The sequence below is a fragment of the Alexandromys fortis genome, unplaced genomic scaffold (assembly GCF_014885135.2).
Source record: "Alexandromys fortis isolate MF-2015 unplaced genomic scaffold, M_Fortis_MF-2015_v1.1 scaffold_187, whole genome shotgun sequence".
Taxonomy (NCBI): Eukaryota; Metazoa; Chordata; class Mammalia; order Rodentia; family Cricetidae; genus Alexandromys; species Alexandromys fortis.
The window spans coordinates 3,122,484-3,147,658 of NW_026068088.1; the positions used below are offsets into that span (position 1 = coordinate 3,122,484).

Consider the following 25,175-nt stretch of genomic DNA (forward strand, 5'->3'; position numbering starts at 1 on the left):
ATGGCAGCATCTGGACCCTTCCCGCTGCTGGTGGAGGGGTTTTGGGGCCCCAACCCCTCGAAGACTTTAATCAACAAGTTGCAAATGTACTTCCAGAGTCGGAAGAAGTCCGGTGGAGGGGAGTGCGAGATAGTCCTGCAGCCTGGGAGCCCAGCAGCGAGCTTCCTGGTACTCTTCTCTGAGGACGGTGAGGGGCACAAAGGTCTCACAGTGCGGGGTTTGAGACTACAGGTGGCAGGCCCAGAACTGGGCTGCAGTGTCATGGGAGCTGGAGATCCTGGGGCACAAATCTGGGTGGCGAGCACATCCAGGAGTGGTGATTCCCCTTGCTCTTCCAGGAGCTTTCTGATGTTGTGAACCTTTCTGGGCTTTGCGTTTTCTTCCTTTCTTCCTTCGCAAGTTCCTTCCTCTCTGTCTCCCTCCCTCCTTCTCTCCCTCTCTCCCTCTCTCCCTCCCTCCCTCCCTCCCTCCCTAGCTTCTTCCTTCCTTAATTTCCCATTTTTATTATTCAAGTGGTACAGTTAAAGAATTAAGAATCTTGAGGAGTTGTGGATCATCTAGCACCAAGGGGTTCTAGCTAGGGAGGGGTGTCTTTGCCAGGTGAGCTTGAGGAGGGAAAAGCCCAGGAGTTCTTGTGGCACAGCCTGGACAAAGTTCCTGCTTTGTCCTTCTGCCCCAGGGTGGCCTCAGGTGGCTATGATATTTGAGCCTGTGTGGGAATGGAAGTGGGGTGAGGGTTACCTCATCTCTGAAAGGCTCCAGAACAGATGAGCAGTTGAATGTTCCCCACTCCTGTCTGAAATCTGCAAGGGAGGCCCAGCCTTGTTTGCTCATCAGGTGGGTGATTGGAAGCCCCGGACCTGTGGCTTCTGGAAGGCCACCATTAGTTCCCACCTGAGATTTTGTAGACCAGGGTCATCCTCAGAATGCAGACAATCCCTTCTTCTCCTTGAGTTTGGAGAAACATTTGGGGTAGAGGAGGGGCAAAGAGAACTAGGAAGCCAGGCTGTAGACAAGATAACAGCCCAACAGTGATCCAAAAAGAAAAAAGTGGAAAGAGAGTGGTGTAGAGGGTGTAGACACAGGTTTTCAGAAAGCCTGGGCAAGAATTGTATTGTCCTAGGTTTGATTTCACCAGTGATCTGGGCATGGCAGTACATGCTTTGACCCCAGCACTTGAGAGACAGAGGCAGGCAGGTCTCTGTGTGTTTGAGTCCAGCCTGGTCTACAGAGCAAGTTCTAAGCCAACCAGGGCTACATAGTAGCCTTGTCTTAACAAAGCAACATAAACAAATAAACAATACCACTCCAGTAAGTTTAGGGGAAGGGGGATGGCTCACTGGGTTAAATAGTTTGCTGTATAAGCAGGAGGACTGGAGTTTGAATCTCCAAACCCTTGTAAACAGCTGGGCATGGCTACACGTACCTGGTGTAGAGAGAAGGAATGGGCAGATCATATCAAGCCTAGCCAAAGGGCAAACTTCAGATTCAGTGAGATTGCATGTTTCTAGGCAGGAAGGCAGAGAGCAATGCAGGGAAATGCCCAGTGTCCTGCTGTGACCTCCATGTGACCAGGGGTGTGCACTGCTCCATATGCCCACACGTCTACAACATGAATAATGTATACACAGTGATATTCACATTTCTGTGCTAAGTTCTCCTTCTTTTACAAGGGCTTGCTGCTTAGGCAGATGGGCTGAGCTGCTGGCTCATAATGGTGAATTTGTAGAAATCATGAACTAATTATGTAAGTAAAGATTGCTTCCAATTTGGCTTAAAATCTTTGTTCTTTTTTCAATGTTTCAGTTCTGCAGAATGTTCTGGAGAAAGGGAACCATGAGTTAGTGTGGCCAGGAAAAGGGACATTTAAGTTAACTGTCTGGTTGCCTAAAGACCCAGATGAAGCCTTAGTCTCTAAGGAGGCAGTTCCAGGAAAGGTAAGGACATGGGGTGTTATTCCAAGGTGCGTGGGATTCTCTCTGATGAATATGGTGTTGATGAGCTGGGTGAGGTGGTAGTCACCTTTAATCCCAGCACTCAGGAGGGAGAGGTAGGAGGATATTTATGAGTTCAAGGCTAGCCTGATCTACATAGTTAGTGAGTTTAGACCAGCCAAAGCTACATAGTGAGACCATGTCTCAAAAAGAAAAATGGTTGATGATGGCCTAAGTCACAGTAGCCTGAGAATGGCAGCTAGGGACTCTGGCGGGAACAAGGACTGTAAACAATGGAGAAGCTGTCATTTTTGTCACTTTTGCAAGACTCAAGACTGGGAGACTTAATAGTAATTAATTTGGGATGTCAAAGTTGTATCCATTGGTCTTGGTGTCTTTATACCCAGAAGCCTGACATTCTGTTTCCATCATCTTGAGGCCAACAGTGTACCCGGCGTGTGCTGTTCCCTCAGCTGTGAAGAAGATTGTCAGGGACCCCTTTGAAGTATGTGCACCGTGTTCATATAGTAAACATGAACTAAGTGCCAAGTCAGGCAAACCATGGGCTAAACTGCCTTAATGGACAGTTCTGTGTGTGTCTCATTTTATCAGTGATTATTGTGACCAGCAAGAAGACACGCTGTGACATGTAGCCTCTGATCCATTCCCTAGCCCAGTATCCAAATGTGTCATTATCATTTCAAATAATTTACATCTCCAGTCTGGCCCAAGAGGTGTTTTATTTATATATCAAATGATTCACAGTTGCTGGGCAGTAGAGGCACATATCTTTAATCCCAGCACAGGTGAGGCAGAGGCAGGTAGATCTTTGTGAGTTTGAGGCCAGCCTGGTCTACAGAGTGAGTTCCGGGACAACCAGAACAATTACATAGAGAAACCCTGTCTCAAAAAAAAAAAAAAAAAAGTAAATAAATAAAACCAACCAAACAAACAAACAAAAATTATTCATGTATTAATGCTGTCTTCCTGTTTGGGTTTTAGGAATCCAAGACAAAAATAGAAGCTGCAGGAAAAGGTGAGTCTCAGCTAAGGCAACCCTGGTGTTCACCAGGCAGTTGTGTGTTTATTAAACAGGTAGCTTGGGAGAGCTTCCTCTAGTTTCACACCAGGCAGACTCTGCTCAGCTTGGAACCACCTGCAGTTGCATCATCTTTTCAGTCCAGACCAGAGATATTTGAAGCATTCGAAGAAGGAACCCATTCAGCTCTTTAGGCTCCCTTCAGAGGAACAGGACTTTTTTTTCTGCCGAGAGACATCTACAGCTGAGAAGAGGAGAAAATTGAGAGATGGAGATGGACACTTGTGCTTTGGTGGCCAGTAATAGCAAGGACAGGACTTGTAGTGGATGCTCGCTGTGTGCCTCTCTGGGTAGCACCAGCTCTTCCTTCCTCAATTGCACAGGAAACAGCCAGCACTGGGGCTGGGATCAGGTCTCCTGCTGTGCTGGTGGGTGGGTCCTGCTCAAGACTTAAATGAAGGAACAGCTAATAATACCTGTGTAAAGGGCACCAAATGAAGAACCATACTGAATAAGGTGATCAAGACAACCAAGAGATGCAGACACTCAAGTCTTAGGGAAATGAACTCTTTCCCTCCATAACTCTGCCTTCTGGCCTGGAGATGGGGTCTCTCACTGAACCTAAGTTTGCCCCTTTGGCTAGGCTTGCTGGTCAGGGAGCTCTTGGGATCTGCCCATTTCTGCTCTCCACACTGGATAATAATACCCATGTAAAGGGCACCAAATGAAGAACCATACTGGATAAGGCAAGCAAGAACAACCAAGAGATGCAGACACCCAAATCTTAGGGAAACAAATTCTTTCCCTGCAGCACTCTGCCTTCTGGCCTGGAGATGGGGTCTATCAATGAACCTAGGTTTGCCCTTTTGCCTAGACGTGTTGTCCAGGGAGCTCTGTGAATCCGACCATTTCTGCTCTCCACACTGGGCACGTGTAGCCATGCCCAGCTCTTTACAAGGGGGCTGGAGATTCAAGCTCCAGCCCTCACACTTACACAGCATGCTGTCTAACCCAGGGAGTCATTCACTGATGCTGTTACAGTGTAATCTTTAAACTCTTACTTTGTTAGCACGAGTATGTACACAGCTTCCTATACCTTTGCTCCTCCAGGGAGGCCAACAGTAGTTCTCTAAAGCAGTGGTCACCTGATGAGCCTCAGCTGTCTGCCGTGTGTCCACAGCACAGAGATGAAGACGCTACCCTAACTGTAGAAGCTTGGTTCTGTAATCACAGTCAAGTACTTGAAAGACATATACAAGGGAGGATTCCCCTTCCTCAGAAAGACAGAGCAGAAAAAGTAAATGAAATTGAATTAGTGATGACAACAACAACATCAAAGGAAAAGAAACCAATGCTACTATTTGTTTATAGTTTACTATCAACAAGAGCAACAAAAACTCACGGTATTAAATTTTAGAATTTTGATTTTCTTCATTTTTGAACTTCCTCTGTAGACCAGGCTGGCCTTGAACTCACAGAGATCTATTGACTGAGGTTTCTGCCCCACATGGTTCCACAGCTGTTCAGTCCCAAAGAAGCATACAGAAATTATAAACAGGTTGACCTATTAGCTCAGGCTTCTTATAAACTCTTAAATCCTACATTAACCCATAATTCTTGTCTGTGTTAACCACATGGCTTGGTACCTTTCATCAGCGAGGCATTCTCATCTTGCTTCCTCTGCATCTGGGTGACGACTGTAGACTGAGCCTTTCCTATTCCCAGAATTTTCCTGTTCTGGTTGCCCCTGCTATACTTCCTCCCTGGTCACCCCACCTATACGTCCTGCATGGCTACTGGCCAATCAGTGTTTTATTAAAGCAATACAAGCAACAAATCTTTACAGGGTAGAAGAAAATTGTCTCACAGCAGATATCTGCCTGCCTCAGCCTCCTAAGTGCTAGGACTAAAGGTGTATACTACCATGCCAGGCTACATTTTAATTTTTAATTCACTAAAGCAAAAGATCCACTACCTAATGTTTCCTTTTAGCAGAGTTAGCCAAGATATGGGAATGGGAAGAAGGTTGTGTCAGGACAATTTACTTACTAGAACCATGATTTAATACTTTACACCTGTCATTGTCATATCTGATTTCCTCAGATGATTTGGATACAACACATTCTCCCAGCAACAGATCAGAAAAAATGGAAGATGTCCCCAAAGAACATGAAACTGTTTCCTCCATGGTGGCTTTTGAAAACCTGTCTGAGAAAGTGACTGACATGGTGCTGACCATCCTAGTTGAGAATATAAGCGGCTTCCCCAGTGACGACTTTAAGGTGGAAGTGATCCGAGATTTTGGCATTGCCGTGGTTACCTTTCAGAAGCCTATAGGTGAGCCCCAGGCCCAGGGAGGCCCTGCATCCCCAGGGTTCTGTCCACCACACCCCAGGGTCTAAGATATTTCTGAGTGTTTGACACATTGTTGCATTGTGTAAATGAGGCTGCTAAGCCAATACAGGTGGCTTTCCCCTCAGATTTTGGAAAGATGAACAAATTCATTTTGAGATCCAATTTGGGTCTGTTTAATAGGCTGCCCTTTATTATATGATTGTTTGAGCGGGTGGGGTGGGGGGTATGGGGATCAATAGAAAGTCCCAGGCGATTCCAAGTAGAGGAGTTTGAACTCTTCCTCTACTTCCCCAGGAGGAGTTAAGACTGGCCTGTTACCATGCCAAACTTCTGTAGGCAATGATGCCAACGGACTTACTCTAGTGCTTAGTGTCAGGCATCTGCCAATCTCTGCATGTGTTAATTTATTCTTTCCTTTCAACAACCCTATGAAGGGCTCCATGTTGCTGAGATATGGAGGAGAAACTGGTGTTGAGCCTGGGCAGCCAACTTCCACTCCATTTTTCCTATCATTTTACCACACTTCTCCTTGGTGTAACCGTTTCATGGTCATACATGTGGAGAAGAGGGAGACCTCTTAATGGGGAAAATGAGTGCCCCAGCCAGCAAGATGGCAGAACTGGCAAAGGCACTGCCCCCAAGTCTGACAGCCTGAGTTTGATTTCTGGGACTCATATAAGTTGCCCTCTGACCTCCAGATGCACACACACACACACACATGCACTGGCATGTGCACACACATAAACATGGAAAAGAAAATGACTGCTCTGTTAGGTCATTGTCATAAGCAAGATTCAGCTCCACCTAAAACATGGCAGATTTCCAAATCTAAGCCCCATGTCCCATGGGCACAGCAGTGGGTGTCAGTCAAGTTAAGAGGGGGTGTGGTCAGAATTCTGGCCCTGTCACTTAACTAGGTGTATGAAGCTGACCAAGCAAGTTATTATTTTCTCTGTTCCTTACCCACTCATCCTTAAAATGGGGATGATTATACTTACCTAAATTCCTATGAAGATTGGTGAGATGGTACCTCAGACATGGTAAGGATTTGATAAAGGACATTTATTTCAAGTTTATTATTATTTACTATAAAGGGAAATTTAAAGATTTGTTTATGTGTACATGCCTGCATGTGTCTGTGTACCACATGCATGCAGTGCCTGAAGAAGCCAGTAGAGGGCCTTGGATTCCCCTGGAACTGGAGTTACAGATGGTCGTGGGCTTCCAAGTGGATGCTGGGAACTGAATCACAGTCCTCTGCAAAGGCTGCAAGGGCTGTTAACCTCTGAGCCATCTCTCCAGACCCATAAAGGGAAATTTAAATTGAAATGATCTTGTGTCTGTTCACTGATCAACAATCTTGAGTGCATTCTGTGTTAGCTTCTGTTACTGTAACAAACACCTGAGGTCGTCAGCCTCCAAAAAGAGAGGTTTATGCCAGTTCACAGTCTGGGTGGCTTCAGTTCATGGTTGGTTAGCCCTGCTGCCCTGGGGCTTATGTTGAAGCGATATGCATGATGGCAGCATATAGGAAAGAGAGAGACAGAGAGACAGAGACAGACAGACAGATAAGAGACACAGACAGAGACAGACCGACCGAGATAAAGAGAGACAGACAGACAGACAGACAGACAGAGATAAAGAGAGAGAGAGAATGAGAAAAGAGAGGGGGGCAGGGACGTCTTATCCCTACCTCCCCCATCAATGACTGGGACATTTCCCACAGGCCTCACTTGTTAAAGGATTCACTACTTCCCATAGCACCTGGGTGAGGACTAAGACTTTAACACATGGGCCTCAGGACAGTTTCCTTCTAAACTATGGCCACTGTTATGGGCCAGGTACTGGTCTAGGGGCTGATGCACAAAGATGACTAAAGTCATTGTTCCCTCTCTAGAGGAACTCAGTCTGGGAGGAGGAGGCATGTGTGTCAATGAATAATGGAGAAGAAAGAGAGTCTGTCTCCCAGGTGTAGTAACCTGAGAAGGGTGGAGACAGGACCGTGCATAGTTGTCCCCACCTGAGTGTGTCCTCAGCAGTGTCACCTGACCATCTCCACAGGACACCAGGCTTGTTCATACTGGCACTGCTCCCTCCTCTTATCCATTTGACAACCCCTGCTTTAGTGTTCAAATTAGAGACCATATATAGTCCTTATACTGTCCATGTTTCAGTTTCGTTTCATCTGTTCCTTATTGGAGCTTGAAAAGGCAATTCAACTGTGCTCAATACCCATATCTTCCCAGTGATACACAAGCAAGGACTTGTATTTATTTCTCAGATCCAGGCACAATAATTGGCACGTGACAGACCCACCACCTATGATGATAATTGAGAAGAGACAATTAGGCTTATTCCTGAAAATAAATAGGATCCACTGAAAAAAATAGAGGAGGGAGGGATGTAGACATAGCCTTATTTTGGGAGCATGGCTTAATTTGATCCTTATCATTACAATAATACAAAAATATCTCTGTCTTCCATATTGGAGACTGGACCTTGTAGTCACGGGCACTGCAGCCAACAGGCAGTTGTATATACAAGTACAAAAGGAATTTCAAAAACATGACTAATTGGTTTTCTTTTGTTGTTGGCTTTTCTTTTTTGGTTTCAGGTTTTTGAGCCAGGGTTTCTTTGTGTATCCTTGGCAGTGCTGAAACTAGCTCTGTAAACCAGGTTGCCCTTAAACTCACAGAGATCTGCTTGTCTCTGCTTCTGAAGTGCTGAGGTTAAAGGCATGATTACCAACACCTGACTCATGACTAGTTTTTCAAGGAAACATAAAAATAAAACTGAAAGTGCTGCTTTGATGTGTGCTTGGATTCAGTAGCCTGGCTGTAGATGTGGGCTCCTACCTGCTGCCATAGTGGGCATAAATGGCCTTGAGAAATTGGGGAGAGGGGTAGCATTGTAAGGAGTCTGCTCAGGAGGGTTGTCCATGGCTAAAGGACAGCTCAGTAGCAGAAAATACAGTAACTGGATAGTTCAGCATTCTGGGTTTTAGCAAAGACACTTCTTTCATACCATATAGAGATGTCATCAAAATTTTCTCATTTTATATTTGTTTTGTAGATATCAAAAAATTTATTAGTGATTGTATCGGTCACCATTTGAACGGAGAGCTACAGCTTGCGCCGAGACTTCTGGAAACAACAAATGTAGTTAGGGTGGAAAACCTGCCTCCTGGGGTAGATGACTACCAGCTACAGCTCTACTTTGAAAACCCTTTCAATGGGGGCGGAAGAGTCACCCAGGTAGAGTGTTTCCCAGAAGAGAGCTCGGCGCTGGTTGAGTTTTCAGACAGCAAAGGTAATGTGTCTTGGTCTGCCACCCAGGAAGACCTGGACGGTTGGCCTTTTCAGCTATTCCTTAATTTGTCAGAAATGACACCAATCTCTCATTCATCTGGATTTGGTGCAGAACGAGGGCAGCAAGGCAGGCTCTGGAGAAGCAGCACAAGCTCATGAGAGACAGGGAGAGTCTCTGACGAGTCCAGCCTATGACTGAAGGTCGCCATTCTAGGAACGTTGACAGGCCATACTCACCACCATAGATCTGTGTTTTATGTCCCTGCATTGATTCTCTAATCAACAAGTTTAGGGAGAGATGGACTCAGAAGCATGTAGAGTTCTAGAAAGCGTTCCTCTTCCCCCTGTGCTGAGATGGGATAATGGAGATTTCTCATATCCTCAGTAGGAGATGGAAGTCCTGTTGTTGATGACATCATCAGTGGTTCTTGAGTCAGACAGACTTGAGTTACAATCCTGACTGGAGGTCACTGGCATGGTGACCTTCGTGAGCCCTCAAACCTTCTGTTTTCTCATCTGTAGAGGTAGTGTTGGAGTTACCTCAGAGGATGCTGTAGGAGGAAAGGAAACAGTCCCTCAGCAGTGCTTGGCCTAAGGGGGTGCTGAGTCTGAGCTGGAGGTCACTCAGGCTGTCCACAGGGCTGGTGCCCTGTGGGAGGTTGGGCTTCTGAAGGTCACATTCCTTCCCTCAGGCCTGATAGCTGCCCTAGGACTGAGTCCTTCACCAGGGTATTATGTTTTAGCACCTTTTCTCTCATGGGTGCTATTTAAATCCAAGTTGTGGGATTGATTCTAATTTCCATGCTGATACTACTTACGCATGCCAACAGCTAAAACAAAGTGAGGTGAGTCCTGGAGAAAGAGAGAGAGAAAGTGAGTATTCAGTCAGGGTGGGATGTGGTGGCTGTCCTGGTACACATGGTGACCGGGAGATATAATGAGGAAGGCCTTACTAAATTGTGACCTCTGGGGCTGGACTCTCTAATGACTCTAATGACTGTGAGGATGATTTTGCTTTGGTATAGGAACAAGACCATGGTATCCGGGTTGACTCATACTGGCAGTTAGCTCAGATACTTCCCTTGGTTTATAGAACCCTGACTTTCCCCAGCCTCAGCTTTCTCACCTCTATCTATGGGTATAATGGAATCTCTACCCAAAGGCCACTGTCAAGAGCAAACACAGGAAATTCATGTAATGCCCTTGAGAAAGTGACCCAGAGTGCCGGTAGAATTATCTTCTCCTGTGAAATGAAGTTACCTATGGAAGTTAAATTCTGGGACTCTAAAGTAAGGGATGGATGCAGCATAACCTTCCTGGATGATTAAAATATTTTTATTATTTATTTATTTTTAAATTTATGTGCATTGGTACTTGTCTGCAAGTACATGCATGTGAGGATGTTGAATCTCCTGGAACAAGAGTTACAGACAATTGCAGCTGCTGTGTGGGTGCTAGGAATTGAACTTGGGTCTTTCAGAAGAGGGGCCTAGGGCTCTTAACTAATGTGACATCTCTACAGCCCTTAAACCATTCCTTGTGTTGGTACAAACGCCAACCCCATGCTTGTGTCCAAATTTATGGCTATTTCTTATTATGCCACATACATCAGTGACATCAGAAAAACGATAAATTCTAGCATGATTTCAGTGTAGAGAAATTTGGGTTTAAAGTCATGGTAGCCATAAATGGAGTCTGTCTTGTTGTGGTTAGTTAATATCAGTCTATAGCTGAGCACATGGGAGAATGCAACCTTTGAGTTCTACAAACATCAGAGACTTTTGCCCTCTAAAAAAATTTTTTTTGTGTTGTGTCTTTGGAAATGCATGATATTGAGATTACTGTAATTTATTTATTTATTTGTTTGTTTCCTTATTTTGTTTTTAAAGTGTTAGGCACCATTCTGGCCAAGAAGCACAGTTTCAACAGGATGCCACTGTCTGTCTTCCCCTATTATCCTTCTTTGGGCACAGCCTTGTATGGAGAGGAGAAGCCGCTGGTCAAGCTTCCAGCATCTTTCCAAGAGTCACTGGGCCTTCCTTTGTGGAAGTTCTTCCAAAAAAATAATCATCTGATTGAGGAGATAAATGACCAAATGAGACGCTGCCGTTGCGAGCTAACATGGTCTGACATCAACGGCACAGTGACCGTCAGACCTGCTGCCACCTTAGTCAGTCACAGACCAAGCATCAAGACCTGGCAGAGAGACGCCTCCGAGGTGCTGTCTGGCATCAAGGCTAAGTATGAAGTTAAAGTGTTTGAAGTGTATCCGCCAGTGTGGGACATCATACAGCATGAGGTAGGAGATGACAGGGTTCTCATTGAGTTTGATAAGGAGAGTCTCACCTTAGCCGGAAAATCAGAAGATGTCCAAGACATCGGCCAGAAAATCAAGGAGTTAATAGATAGCACCACGGAAAAGGTCAGAAAGGAGGAGCAGAGTCGGAAGGAGAAAGTGGCCATTTCTCCAGGGAAACATTTTCTTTTGGAACACAGTGGTTCCCTGGATGATCTAAGGAAAGAGAACCCAGAGGTGGAGATTTATTACGATGCTGCCACTCAGCACCTGTGCTTTAAGGGATTCCGTGCAGATGTGTATAAAGTAAAGTGTGACATCCAGGAAAAGGTGTATTCCATGGCTCAGAAAGATGTCCCGATTCCTTCTGAAGTCTTCATGTTTCTGCAGCAAGTAGACAGTCAGGAATTCTGCAAGACTCTTTTTGAAGCACAGAAGATTCTTGCCACGTATGAGCTGAATGGTACAGCTCTTCTTTTGATGGCCTGTTCTTTCAGAGCCCTGGCAGAAGCAGAGAAGAAAATGCTTGATGCTTTGAGTTATAAAATCATTGAAGTTGAAGACAAGGAAGTATTCAGAGGCAATGCGTGGAAAAGGAAAATTCACCCTTTGCAAAAAAGACACTCCTCCACTGCAAGCATTATGATAAAAAATGAATTGACTTCAGGAACTCCGGCGGAGGTCATCATTGCAGGCTGTGTGAAAGAAGTAAATGAAATCCATGGCCAAATTTTTGAGTTCTTGGAGAACACCATGAAAATTGAAAGGCTCGTAGAAATAGAACCATTGTTGATTATGGAGTATTTAAGGGCAGATAAGAATCTGTTCTGGCCAAAGATAAGGAAGGCCAATGTGCAGGCAAGTTTTAAGCTGGAAGACGAACCAAAAGGCATTTTACTAACTGGCTACAAGAGTAAAGTTCTAGAGTGCATGGACATGGTCAGGCAAATCCGGGATTCAGTCTGCATTAAAAGGTTCCAGATTGATAAGCCTGGTGCTAGGCAGTTCTTCCAGGACAAAGCATCCTATTACAAAAGCGAGATCAAACGCCTGTATGGATGCATCATTGAGCTCCAGGAGGGAGCAGAGAAGGACAAAGGCAGCCTTAAAGAGCAGAAGTGCCTCTTACAGAAGGACATAGCCCCTGGAGTCACGCTGATTGTACAGCAGGGAGACCTGGCTCGGTTTCCTGCTGATGTTGTCGTGAATGCGGCAAACGAGAATCTGAAACACATTGATGGTCTGGCCCTCGCTCTTTCAAATGCAGCTGGTCCTGAACTTCAAGCAGAATGTGACAAAATAGTGAGAAAGGGTGGCGTGGTCAAAACTGGCAATGCCGTTATCTCAAAACCAGGCAAGCTCCCTTGCCATCATGTCATCCACGCAGTAGGGCCTCGATGGGACGGAAATAAGGCCCAGGAGTGCGTGAGCCTGTTGAAGAGAGCTGTGGAACGAAGTCTCACCTTAGCTGAGGAGGTCAAGTGTCAATCCATAGCCATGCCAGCTATCAGCTCTGGAATCTTTGGCTTTCCCTTAGACAAGTGTGTGGCCACCATTGTTTCAGCCATCAAAGACCACTTCCAACGCCAACCAGACAGGCGCACCTTGAAAAAGATTTATCTGGTGGACATATCTGCAAAGGTTGCTGCGGCCTTTGCTGAAGCTGTAGAAACTACATATAAAGCCTCCCTCTCCCCAACAGCTTCCCCTTCCAGTTTACAAGCTTTAGAATTAGTGCCACCTGGGAAAACGCCACAGAAACTGCAGGCACAGGACTATGTGCTGGTGTCCCCAGAAGGCCTGAAAATCCGGCTGGTGGAAGAAGGTGTGCAGAATGCCAAGGTGAGTGTCCCTGTCACCAACAATGTGCTGTGATGTCACTGGCGTCTGCCAGGTTTATTGAGGACCAAAGCAAGACAGGGTGGAAAGAAAGGACTGAAAAAAATTCCCTACTCTCCTACTCGGACCTTCAGACATTTTCCATGGATACTGGACTTCTTCACAAATCACTTAGGAGTAGAGATTGGTGTGTCTGTAAGGATCTAAAGGGCTCTGGGATAGGTCACTCCTTCCCGGTAACTGTGGTCCATAGCAGGGGACACTGCACGGCTCTCCTCATCTTCATCATTTCCCACCTGTTGTGTCTGCTCCATCTAGTGCTGGCTTCTGTCAGTTACAGGTGTGGGAGAGCATGGGGAACGCAGGGGATAGGATTTAACCAATGACACGAGGAAGGGTGACCTTGGGTGCTGGAGTGGACGAGGGAGCTCAATTCCCAGAACCCATCTGTGGGTCCTTTGTGAGGAAGGAGTGGGCAGGAGGAAGGGCCAGATGTTGGTCTCGTTTTGTGAATTTGTTGCAGGAAACTAATGTCCTAGTAATCCTCCTATCTCAGTCCTACAAACACACACACACACACACACACACACACACACACACACACACACACACACACGTGATAGAAGCATGACCAAGCACTTCTTCTTCTTCTTCTTCTTCTTCTTCTTCTTCTTCTTCTTCTTCTTCTTCTTCTTCTTCTTCTTCTTCTCTCTCTCTCTCTCTCTCTGTTTCATCCTTCAGCCCCAGATTGTGTGTGTATATCTCTGTGTGTGTGTGTTTAGCTGAGCATGGTAGCACATGGTTTTTAATTTTTACATTTGTAAGACAGAGGCAGGCAAATATCTGTGAGTTTAAGTCAAGCCTGGTTCACATAGAATTACAGTCCATCCAGGGCTACATAGTGTGACCTGTTGTCCCTCCCTTCTTCCTGAAAAGTATTTAATACCTTTTACAACACAGACTCTACTCATTGGAACCGTAGCTATCTGAAGCACGGCAGGCTAGTACCTGCTTCCTGACCAGTAGCTGCATGTCGCTCTGCATGGATATAGCTGCATCCTCCTGGGAATGTCTGCCTCATGCTTCTGTCTGCTTTGGGGGCAGGAGGTGGTATTAGGCTCAGAGTTGGAAATCTGCCCTTTATGTCACTTAGATAGGTCTGAGCATTTTGATTTGTGTTCTGCTTTTAAGACAAATGCTTGGTTTAGACTCAGTTGAAAGAGCATTTGCCTAGCAGGCATGAAGTTCTGGATTCCCTTAGAACTGCATAAGCATGGTGTGGAGGCACTTGTCTGTATAAGAAGCATTAGGCAGATGGAGGGAGCAGGATCAGAAATTCAAATTCAACACTATCCTTGGCTACACAGTGAATTTGAGGCAAGCCTGAACTCTATATGACCTTGTTTATTTAAAAAAAAAAGAAGAGAAGGAAGCTATTACAACAACACAAAGAAAACAAACATCATAATTTAGAGAATATTTGTTAAAAATTTGTCATTTTTTTTTAATTTATGTGTATGTGTTTGTGACTGAGTGAGCGAATGTTATAGTGATGGAGGTGAGCAGGCCTGCTTTTCGTCCTGCCCAGCTCTTGCATGGCTAGCTTAGCCCCAGAATAATTACACAGAAACTGTATTCATTTAAATACTGCCTGGCCCATTAGTTCTAGCCTCTTATTGGCTAACTCTCACATCTTGATTAACCCATTTCTAATAATCTATGTACCACCACAAAGTGGTGGCTTACCAGGAAGATTCTAAGCACCGTCTGTCTTGGGTAGGAGAAGCATGGTGACTGCCTCACTGCCTTCTTCCTCCTAGCATTCTGTTCTGTCTTCTCCACCTACCTATGTTCTGACGTATCAGGCCAAGCAATTTTCTTTATTAATTAACCAATGAAAGCAACAGATAGATAGAAGACACTCCTACATCAGAATGTCACATGTGTGCGGAAGTCCTGAGGCCAGAAGGCAGTGTCAAATCCTTTGGAGATGAACTCCAGGTGGTTGTGAGCCACATGCGTGTATGCTGGGAACTGAACCTGCGTCCTCTGGAAGAAGAGCAAAGGCTCTTAACTGCTGAGCCAGCTTTACAATCTCTACAGCGAAATTTTACCCAAACCTTGAAAGCTTTGTTTAAAGAACAAGATCAAAGTCCTAAATTATCACCATTGGGTGTCACTTGTCCCTATAACGTTTAAATAGCAAACAGGTGGATGGATGTGCTGGCTATGATAATCGATGACATGAACTAGATGCTGTAACCCTGTCTTGCTTTAAATTGTTTTCAAGAGAAAGTGTCCTTAAGCATCCACAAGAACAGTTCTTGTTGTCTTGTGACCAGCAGTGATACAACTGAAACTTTTAAAAAAAAATATCTTTATTTCATGTACATTGGTGTTTTGCCTGAAAGTTGGTCTATATAAGAGCATCAGATCCCCTGGAACTGGAGTTACTGACAGTTGTCAGCTGCCCTGTGGGTGCTGGGAATTGAACCCGTGTCTTCTGGAAGAGCAGCCAGTGCTCTTACTTCCTGGGCCATCGCCCCAGACCCACAAATGGACATTTTAACCTGGACATGCTGCTGCAGCATGTTCTCACAGGCTAAGCTGAGAAAAGCTAAACATCATTTTAACAGTTGTATATTGTATAAACAGTGTTGTATAACTCACAGTTCACACTTTGAGTGGGCGCATCAGTGGTTTTCTCTATATTCAGTAAAAATGAACATGGAAGGTCTCAGTGTTGGGGCTCATGTAGGAATAATTCTTGCAGTGTGAACATTAGTTTGTGTGTGTGTGTGTGTTTGTAACCACAATCAACCATACTTGTAATCTAATTGCAGTGCACTCTAATCCCACCAGAAAGAAATTTGTGCCCATTAGCAGTTGCTCTTAATTTATGCACCTGCTCACCCCACCTTCCTAACTATAGAGAACATCTAATCTTCTCTGTTGTTGTTTGATTTTTAATTTTCATTTTGAAACCAGGTCTTACCACACAGCTCTGGTGTTCTGGAACTTGCAATGTGGACCAAGCTGGCTTTGAACTCACAGAGATTCACCTGCCTCTGTCTCCTGAGTGCTGGGATTAAAGGCATGTGCCACCACACCTGGCTCTATAGATTCACCTGTTCTTGAGGTTTCATATAAATGAAATCATATATTTGTGTCTTTTAAGACCTGTCTCTTTTATGGATGGGAATTCTTTCAGTGGTCACCTGTACTGTAGCATATATCAGTATTAAATCCCATTAGTGGCTGTATAATATCCTATTAGATGAAGATACATTTGTTCTACCCAAACAATGGACGTTTGAATTGTTTCCACTCTCACTTTTATGAGTTTTGTTACTCTGAACATTAGTCACAACATGTACAAACAACTGTTGTTTTCCTTTTGTCAAACACAGTTACTCAAATGTCATCATGGTTGATGAATTCCTTTACTAAGAATTTGAAAGAAATCTTTGGTTTTGTCTTTAAGACCCATGTCGTTGTCAACTCTGTTTCCTTGGATCTTTCACTCAACAAAGGACCCCTTTCTCAGGCCTTACTGGAAAAGGCCGGGCCAGAACTCCAGAAGGAACTGAATGAAGCAGGACAAGGGGTCTCTGTCAAGGCAGGCACAATCCTACAAACCAGTGGCTGTAACCTGAACTGCCACCACGTATTTCATGTGGTCGCTCCACAGTGGAAAGTCAACAACAGTGCATGGTCACTGAAGGTAGGACCCAGCTTTACATTCTCCAGGACATGGGGTAGCTCTCTGGACTCCCCTACAGCACACCACAGCTAGTCCCTGTCTGCTTCTTCTCTGGGACAGCATCATGAGTTTGGCAAGTTCCATATTACGACCATTTCTTTTCAATTGTAGATGACTTCTTGTAGGTCATAGTTCATATTGGTCATAGTTAGAAATGTAAGTTGGTTATTGTGCTCAGCAATTACTGATGGTCAGGGAAGGGTGGGGAATAGACTACATTTATTGAGGAAAGGTAAGGGGAGGGCTTGAAGCTGGGAGACAGTGATGGACTGGACAGCTGTGGCTTCCCCTCTGCTTATGGTGGAGTGAGTCTGTGCTCTTGTAAGGGTGTCCACGTTCTCTTTCTCATTTCTTCTCCTCAGTTTCCCCTCACACTGCTGCTAACTTTTGTTGAAAGCACAATAGAGTGGACAGTGCTCCCAGGACAAGCTGCTGAGTGCTTACTGTTTAGGGTTCCCCATTTCTAAACAGGACATCTAAGAAGCTGCTCTGTGCTTTCCAGATCATGAAAAACATCATCAGAGATTGTCTAGGAACCACCGAGGCATGGTCTCTGCAATCAATTGGATTTCCAGCAATAGGAACAGGAAATCTGGGGTTTCCTAAACCCGAATTTGCTAAATTAATAATTTCAGAAGTGCTCAAATTTAGTAGCATGAACCACCCGAAAACTTTACAGGAAGTTCAGTTTCTGCTCCACCTGAAAGATGTCGAAAGCATTCAGGTACAGTCTCGGTTTGCTTCTGATCTGTTTTCCAACTCCATTTCGGGACCTGTGTTCTTCTATGTCTTCTTGGTCTCATAGGAGGTTTATTTCATGTGTTTTCTGCGCAGGAGAGTGTGCTGACTGGTTATATATGCCATGACAAATTTCAAGTAAAGATAGATACAGAAGAAAAAACGCTTAGTCCACAATGGAAGCTTAAAAAAAAGAAAGAAAAGAAAACAAAAAGAAAAAGAAAAACACTTCTTATTCAAGAAAGTTTAAAGCATATACAAAAGTCCATAAACCAAGCCAATGAAGTTCTATCTGTTATTCGACTGCTATTGCTCTGTGGCTGGGAGTTTGATCTTCTCACATGTAATGTTGACACATGATTCTGTCTCTAAACAATTCACCAATTCATTTTGAACATAATCTTACCACTAAAACACACCTTGAAATGCAGTCATTTCTTCATGTGGTCAATGATAGAGTTAATGTGTGAGGTTACAGCTGTCTCATGAATGCCTCTCCATCTCTCCATCCTTATGTCTGGATCAGAATCAGATAAGTAAGGCCCACACATTGTAATATCCACCGTTTTTTCAGCCTATTATAAACATAGAAATATTATTACATAATATCAAGGCACATTTATGGCATTATCAATCTGAAAATTCCAGGATGGGATGCAGGTGATTCCAGCCACCATTCTGGAAATGTAATTAATCGTGAGTGAAGGATGTGGTTGAACACGTCCCCTTGTGACTTAGGACACTTGGACCTGAAATACTAGAATCATCCTCAGTCACAGTGTGTCACATCAGCTATGACAATGTGGTCTGACTCTAAGGCCTGATTTCTGTTCTCCATGTCTTTATAATCCAGTAGAGCACATGACCTTAGTGTTAGAACAGTTTCCACAATGTCACAGTAAAGGTGACAGCCCACAGATGCCTGTGGATGGGACTGTTGGAATTTTTAGGTCCTACTTCATTATTATCCAGATCTAGACACTATCTATAAATTCATGGAAGCAACCACAGGGAACCTAAATTCTAGTTGGTCGGGCTAAGCTCCCAAATCTTTTAGCTTGGATTGTACAAATATGGTAAGGTTTGTTTGTTTGCTTAGGCTTTGTTAGACAGGTTCCTTCTAAGTAGTCCAGACTGTTCATACTCTCCTCCTGCATCAGCCTCCAGAACATTGAGATTGTAAGTATGTATGCATTTCCCCCCCTGTTAATACTTTTAAATAGCTTAGAGGTGACATCATGGTGTAAGGTGATTTGGACATTGCTGTAGCACATGCTCTCCTTTCTAGAAGTCATAACTACTTTAGAAGTTTAGATTTCTGTACACATTATGAACAGGAGGTGGAGGTGCTGAGATTCTGCGGTGATATGAATGTCTGCATGAATAGGGATGAATCCTGTCTCATAGACTTGAGTCTCCCAATTTTTATTTGGGACTTGTTGCGTGTTCTCTCTCTTTCTCTCTCCCTTTCTCTGTTTTTTGAGACAGGGTTTCTCTGTGTAACCCTGACTGTTCTGTCCTGGAACTCACTCTGTAGACCAGGCTGACCCTTACTCATGGATCCTATTTCCTCTGCCTCCCGAGTGCTGGGATTAAAGGCGTGTACCAGCACCCAAATGGTCTTATTTTCTTTAATACATAGAATACTGTGTAGATCTATGAAAAAGATTAGTCTCCACTGACACCATTAATACACTTAAATATAATAAGTGCTATTATTCTCCTTCCAAATATGATAAACTGTCAAGATTTAAAGACATCTAAGCTTTCATTACATTTACAAAAGGTACTGCTTGTGAGCGGAGACTCAGACAGAGACTGAAGAGCAGGAGCTGAAGATCTGAACACGGCTTCTAGGTGCAGCTTCTCTGGGCTGTTTGGTTAAGAAGGGAATGCGTTTCCATGCAGACACACTGAGCAGCACAAAATGCAGGAATTGTTTAGTCTGCCTTGTCCCAGTCTCCTCTAATGTATGATTCTAGATGAGATCACATAAGTGTGCAATTTAATATCCTTCTCACTTGAAAGGATAAAATAAGCATTTCTACATCCCATTAAATATTCCTTGAAAATTTATTTTTAATGGCTACTGTTTTAACACATGGGCATGTGAAAGTGTAGAATTATCCTTCCATTGGATTTTAACTGTCTTGTTTTTGTTGTAAACAAAGCTCTAGTCAGTAGAATTTACAACATTGTTCATGTCTCTTTTTTACGCTTTCTTTTTTTCTGATGCTTTGTTTTTTGAAAGAGAGTTTCTCTGTATAGCCATGGGTGTCCTGCAACACACTCTGTAGACTAGGGTGGCCTCAAGTTTGAGATCCACCTGCCTCTGGCTTCATATATATATATTGGTTTTTAAGACACATTTTCTGTTTCTTTGACACATGTCTTCGAACTAGCTCTTGTAGAGAAGGCTGGCCTCGAATTCACAGAGACTGCCTGCCTCTGCCTCTGAGTGCTGGGATTAAAGGCATGAACCACTACCACCCAGCCAATATGTATATTTTTATAACTTTAAAATAATGAACTAAATTAAATACTACTGTTTGAGGGCTCCTATTTTCCAATCATGTGTATATACATTGTTTGAATCCTGACATAGGTGCCACAGTAGAAAGAGAAGCTCACCAAGATGCCAAGTCTTCAATTTCTGAGTAAGCAGAGGGGTTCAGACTTATAGAAGAGACTGACACCCAGCTCACAGTAGTTCACTCTAGTTACTTCATTCAAGTAACTATGTAACTCTGCACCAAGTACAGAGTCTCCAATGAGACAACATTTCTTCAAGGTTTAAATAGTCTCAAAACAAATTCTCAGCCTCTACCAACCAAAACAAACCTAGCCAGGCTTTGCTGAAACATGTCATTCAAAGCCAGGCATAACGGCTTTACTATATATATCACTACACGTGTGCATACAGAATCAGAAGCTCCCAGGACACAAACTCACTGATCACATAGGGAGTATAATGGTTAAAACTGTGTTTGTGTTTCCAGGCATTTTCAGATGAATTTGACAAAAGGAGTCATGGAAATCAAAATGACACACAAGGTACAGTAAAGTGTTTAAGTTGACCTGTGATTTCTTGTTACCAATGACAGGGAAAAGATGATGGTGGTCATTTTTCTGATAAGTAAAACTATGGAACATATTAAATGAAAATTAAAGGATATTCCATGCGTATTAGTATAAAAGACACTGGCATGACTTAGCATAAAAGGGAAAGTTGGGTCTAATTAAATTATCTGTACAGTGGATTTTTTAATTACTTGATGAGAATACCAACTCCAATGGATCATGTGACATGGCTTTTCCAAGACACAACTTAAGAGACTATGCAAGCCAACACTTACTTCTCTGTCACATGTGGCTTTCTGTCTCTGAGTTCATCTTGTTTGGGGTTCACTGGAGCTTTGTTATGAAGCAAGCTTTTGCCACGTTGCCTAGGATGGTCCCAATATCCCAAATTCAAACTATACTTCTGTCCCAGCCCAGAGCCAGGGCCACAGTAAACGGCAGCCAGTACAGTGATAGAGCAGCCTGTGATGTCAGCTATTCTTGCTTCTGATGACTTGGTGCCTAATTCTGTCTTTTCTTTCCTCTGGACAGGGCTTTATGGGAGTCTCTCCAGCCCTATGTTAGGAGTGCATGAAATGAATATTGGCCCGATCCTCTTCCAAGTGGCCACGGGGGACATCACCAAAGAAGTGGCAGATGTGATTGTCAATTCAACATCAAATAAGTTTACTCTCAAATCAGGTACTTAGTGAGATGGATTCTGTCTCATACAAGAATCAGTGTGGTAGATCCTATAAAGAAATGTTTATATAGACAAAATGGTTTGCTGACTTGGACTTGTTCCTGTTAACTAATATATTTAAAGTTAATTCAATGGGCTTTCTTACAACTGGCAACATTTTTGAAAATGCCTCCTCTGTCCTCTGCTCTATGTTGGGGTGTGTTGAGACACAAAGGCATCTTTCGGGTCAGGTCACCATCTTGATTTTCTCATGTAGGAGTCTCCAAAGCGATTTTTGAAGGAGCAGGACCAAGTGTTGAAAAGGAATATTCTGTCTTGGGTAAGGAATGATGCTGCTTCTTCTTGGAGCCGGATTGTAAGTGAAAGATTGACTGTGGGAGGCAGTGAGGAAACCGAGGAAGGGCCTTGGGCTGAGAAGACAGTGTATTAATCTTTTTTGGTTTTGTTTTCTTTTGAGACCCATGTATTCATCTTAAGATTATGTTTTATGAAAGAATTCCATATGAACGAAATTTAAAAGTAGAAAGATATTTCATATGTAGTATTTCATGAACTTTTAATTCATAAAATGTTTCCTCATCAAATCAGATATCTTGATTTCTCCAAGCACAGATCAGCGTCTGACTCTGAATCTGTTCCTGTTTCACAGCTCAGCACAACAACAATGAGTACATAGTTACTGAAGGTGGATCACTAAGATGCAAGAGTATTATTCACGTTGTTGGTGGGAATGACGTGAAGAGATCAGTTTCCTGTGTTTTGGAAGAATGTGAACAACGGAACTACTCATCCGTTTGCCTGCCAGCCATTGGCACAGGTCTGTAGCCACAGGTTGTCAAGGCTCCATTCCAAAGTGTTTACTTCCCCATGGGTTTAGTCCTCACTGGGTCTGGGTGATGACATGGACACCTTCCCTAGGAATGGACAGTTTCCTCACTCCACGGTACCCCGTCCATTATGGAATAAGCAAAGTAGGAGGAAAATGAGCAGGGTGCATTTATGTGCACCTGTGGCCCCAATGATGGGAAGGACAGAGGCAGGAGGAGTGACCTGTGTCCTCACAATTGTTGTCTTCAAGGTTAGTCAAAGGCATCTGCTGTAATTTCCTGCCCCAGTGGTGGGCGCCATTAACAGGGATAATCAAGATGGGCTCTCAGTTGATCAAACCAGCTTGCCCAGGAGACTTTTACACTGCCTGTCATGTGATTTTGGCAGCTGCCATTCACTTTGGGCTATTCCACAGTCTTACCTTGCAGTGGGTTTGAGGGCTTGAGAAACACAATCTGGAACATGTTAAAGCAGGAGTGCGGTTAAAGCAGCGGTTGCTTTGAATTCTTCTGGGCAGCAAAAATGGTACAGAGTATGGGGAAGAGAGACATCCTGGAAGCTCAGGATAACTAATATGCCTAGAATTATAGACTATAACAAGTGTCTTACAGTTTTGGGTGCCTTAGAATTACCTTAGTTTGAATCAGGTCCCCAGAGGTAGCGGGGAGAATCTCAACACATGCATAAAATCTATCAGAGGCTCAGATTGTCTCTCTAAGGACCATGTTGTTTTTTCAAGGTGTATTATCTTTATTTCCTGCCTCTTATGATCTTATGAAAACTCTTGTAAATCAGGGAAGAAAGCCACCTGGACTCTGTAATGGGAGGGGAGTGACCCTGGGAGCCATGATCCGCTGAAAAGGACAGATGGGAATGTCACAAATCAGAATGAGTTTCAGGGGCTTTACCTGGAGCATTGACCTGCGGACAGCGTGGAACAGAAACTCCTACCCACTGTGTCTAGGATGTCAAAACTCTTTGATGATGTTATGTTAGAAAACTATACAGAGATTAAAGTTGGACCAGGCATTTTTCTTTCCTATGACATCTGGAATTACTTGCTTATGTAGCAGCCTTTTGCAGGTGGATCTTAACCTTGTCTTTTGTGTGTGTGTGTTTTTTTTTAAAGGAAATTCTCAACAGGACCCAGATGCAGTTGCTAAAGCCATAATGGATGCCATTGAAGAATTTATCCAGAAACCATCAGTGCGGGCTGTGAAGAAAGTCAAAGTTGTTATCTTCCAGCCTCATATCCTGGATGTTTTTTATGACAACATGAAAGACAGAGAAGGCTCCCCAGCTCCTCCCCAGCCATCTCTACTGTCTAAGATCACCTGTGAGTTCTTCACTTATATCAAATACATATTCCTCACCTTGATGCTGAAGGGAATAAAAGAAATATTAATTTTTCATTTTCTCTTTAGCCTTTTTTGGCTTTCCAAAGCACACTCCCCGCAAACAGAACACCCTGTTTTTAGAGAAGAAAATAGACCAGACAGTTTTCCGGGTATGTGGCAAAGATGAAGACAGTATAGAATGCACGATCTCCTGGATACAGAATCTGATCGCCCAGGAGCAGCTATCCTATCGCAGTGATGATGAGTTTGTCAGAGACTTTGGTGAGAAGGAGTACAAGAAGCTGAATGAGCTGCAGGAGAGGCTGAATATCGTCATTGAGCTGGACCAGAAGGCGCCTTTGATTAAAGTTGCAGGAATCAGCAGAGATGTGATGGGAGCTAGAGATGAGATTGATAACCTGATCAAGAGCATCCGATTGGCTAAAGAAAAGAAAAGCCAGGCAGACTATATATTGACAACAACGTCACACACTGTTTTGACAAAATAACTAACATGCAGTTGGAGAACGCACGGCAGGCAAAGCACAAGAGAACTGTTGTCAAAATTAATAATCAGGACTTCACAGTGAATTTGAGGACAAACATGGCCACAGGCCCTCAAGGACAGAGTGTCACAGTTCAGCGCATCTTAAAAGATGAAGGTAAGTTACATGCTCATGGGTGTCAGCCATTGCCCTAACTCTGAGTTTAACATTAGTTTAGAAATACAGCAGAGTTTTTTGTTGTTGTTGTTTGCTTGTTTTTTTTTTGTTTGTTTGTTTTTTCAAAATAGAATTTCTCTGTGTAACAACAGTTTTAGCTGTCCTGGAATGAGCTTTTTTAAACCAGGCTCACCTCAAACTCAGAAATCCTTCCTGAGTCTCCCAAATGTTGGGATTAAGGGTGTGTGCCACCACCACCCAGTTTGCTTTGTTTTTGAGTGTTTTACCATGTAGCCATGCTAACCTGAAACTTTTCTTTTGCTTTTGAGATAGTGTTTCACTATGAAGCCATGGTTGACCTAGAATGTGGACTAGGCTGGGCTCAAATTCAGCGATTTGCCTGCTTCTGACTCATATTCTCTTTCCTGAGCCAAAGAAAGGCTCCTGGGTACTAGGTATGAAAATGGCCTACAGATTCCCTATGGATCTGATCCCCAGAAAGGGAGTGACTCACTATTTACTCTTGACTGGCATTGAACTCATGATCCCCTTACCATTACCTCTACCATTAAAGTGCTAGGATTATGGGTGAATACCACCTTGCCCAGACTAGAAGCATGGCTTCCAATAACCAAATGATGTTCTATAGTAAAAGTTATGCTGCTTACTTTTGAGTTCTGAATAACTTTCACTCATCAACAACCTGCTATTCTCGAATGCCAGACACAACTGCTCAGATCCTCTATTCTTATTGGGAAACACCTTTTTCTGGGAGACACAACACACATGATCAGTCACCTCAGATAGGGAGCCCACAACAGAACAAAGCCCAACATGGTGAACCAATGACTTTCATTAAGGTTTCTTACAGGAGTATGGGTGAGGGGTTACTTACAGGGGCATAAATGGTTCAAAGACAGCTGCATCACCAGAGCCCAGCACAGCATGGGTGGCAGCTCACAAACTGTGACTCTGGAGCACTCTGCATAGCCTGCAGGCAGCTCATCTGGTTGGAGAGTGTCCTTTCCATGTAGATCTGGTCTAAACGTCTTCCAGGCAACTTGGCTGGTTTCTGCTTCTTTCATGCACATGCTCTGATATGATCATTGCAGCTTGTCTTCTCTTAGAGTCAGTGCTGCTTTTCTGAGTCTTCCTTGTGCTCTGTTCTGCTGGTCTCAAAGGGACTCTCAGCAGTCTTAGTGATTAATCTAGCAGGGAGGAACCTAGTGAATTTGATCGGGTTCACTGACTTCCCAGAGAAGACACTGGGGGTCATCTGTAAGTTCTCTCTCATTTCTGTGTGAATGTGTGCT

The 25,175-nt window shown here is 43.8% G+C and overlaps 1 protein-coding gene across 1 annotated transcript; it reads left to right on the forward strand.

The window, feature by feature from the left end:
* On the forward strand, positions 1-23,900 carry LOC126488734 (protein mono-ADP-ribosyltransferase PARP14-like). Its single transcript, XM_050122395.1, is given in 15 exon segments — positions 1-187; positions 1,807-1,937; positions 2,937-2,970; positions 5,077-5,310; positions 8,401-8,637; positions 10,526-12,774; positions 16,256-16,495; positions 17,037-17,258; positions 20,272-20,326; positions 20,885-21,034; positions 21,292-21,354; positions 21,685-21,852; positions 22,993-23,199; positions 23,288-23,665; positions 23,668-23,900. Coding segments are annotated over 15 exon segments (4,788 nt in total).
* The last annotated feature ends 1,275 nt before the right edge of the window (positions 23,901-25,175 follow it).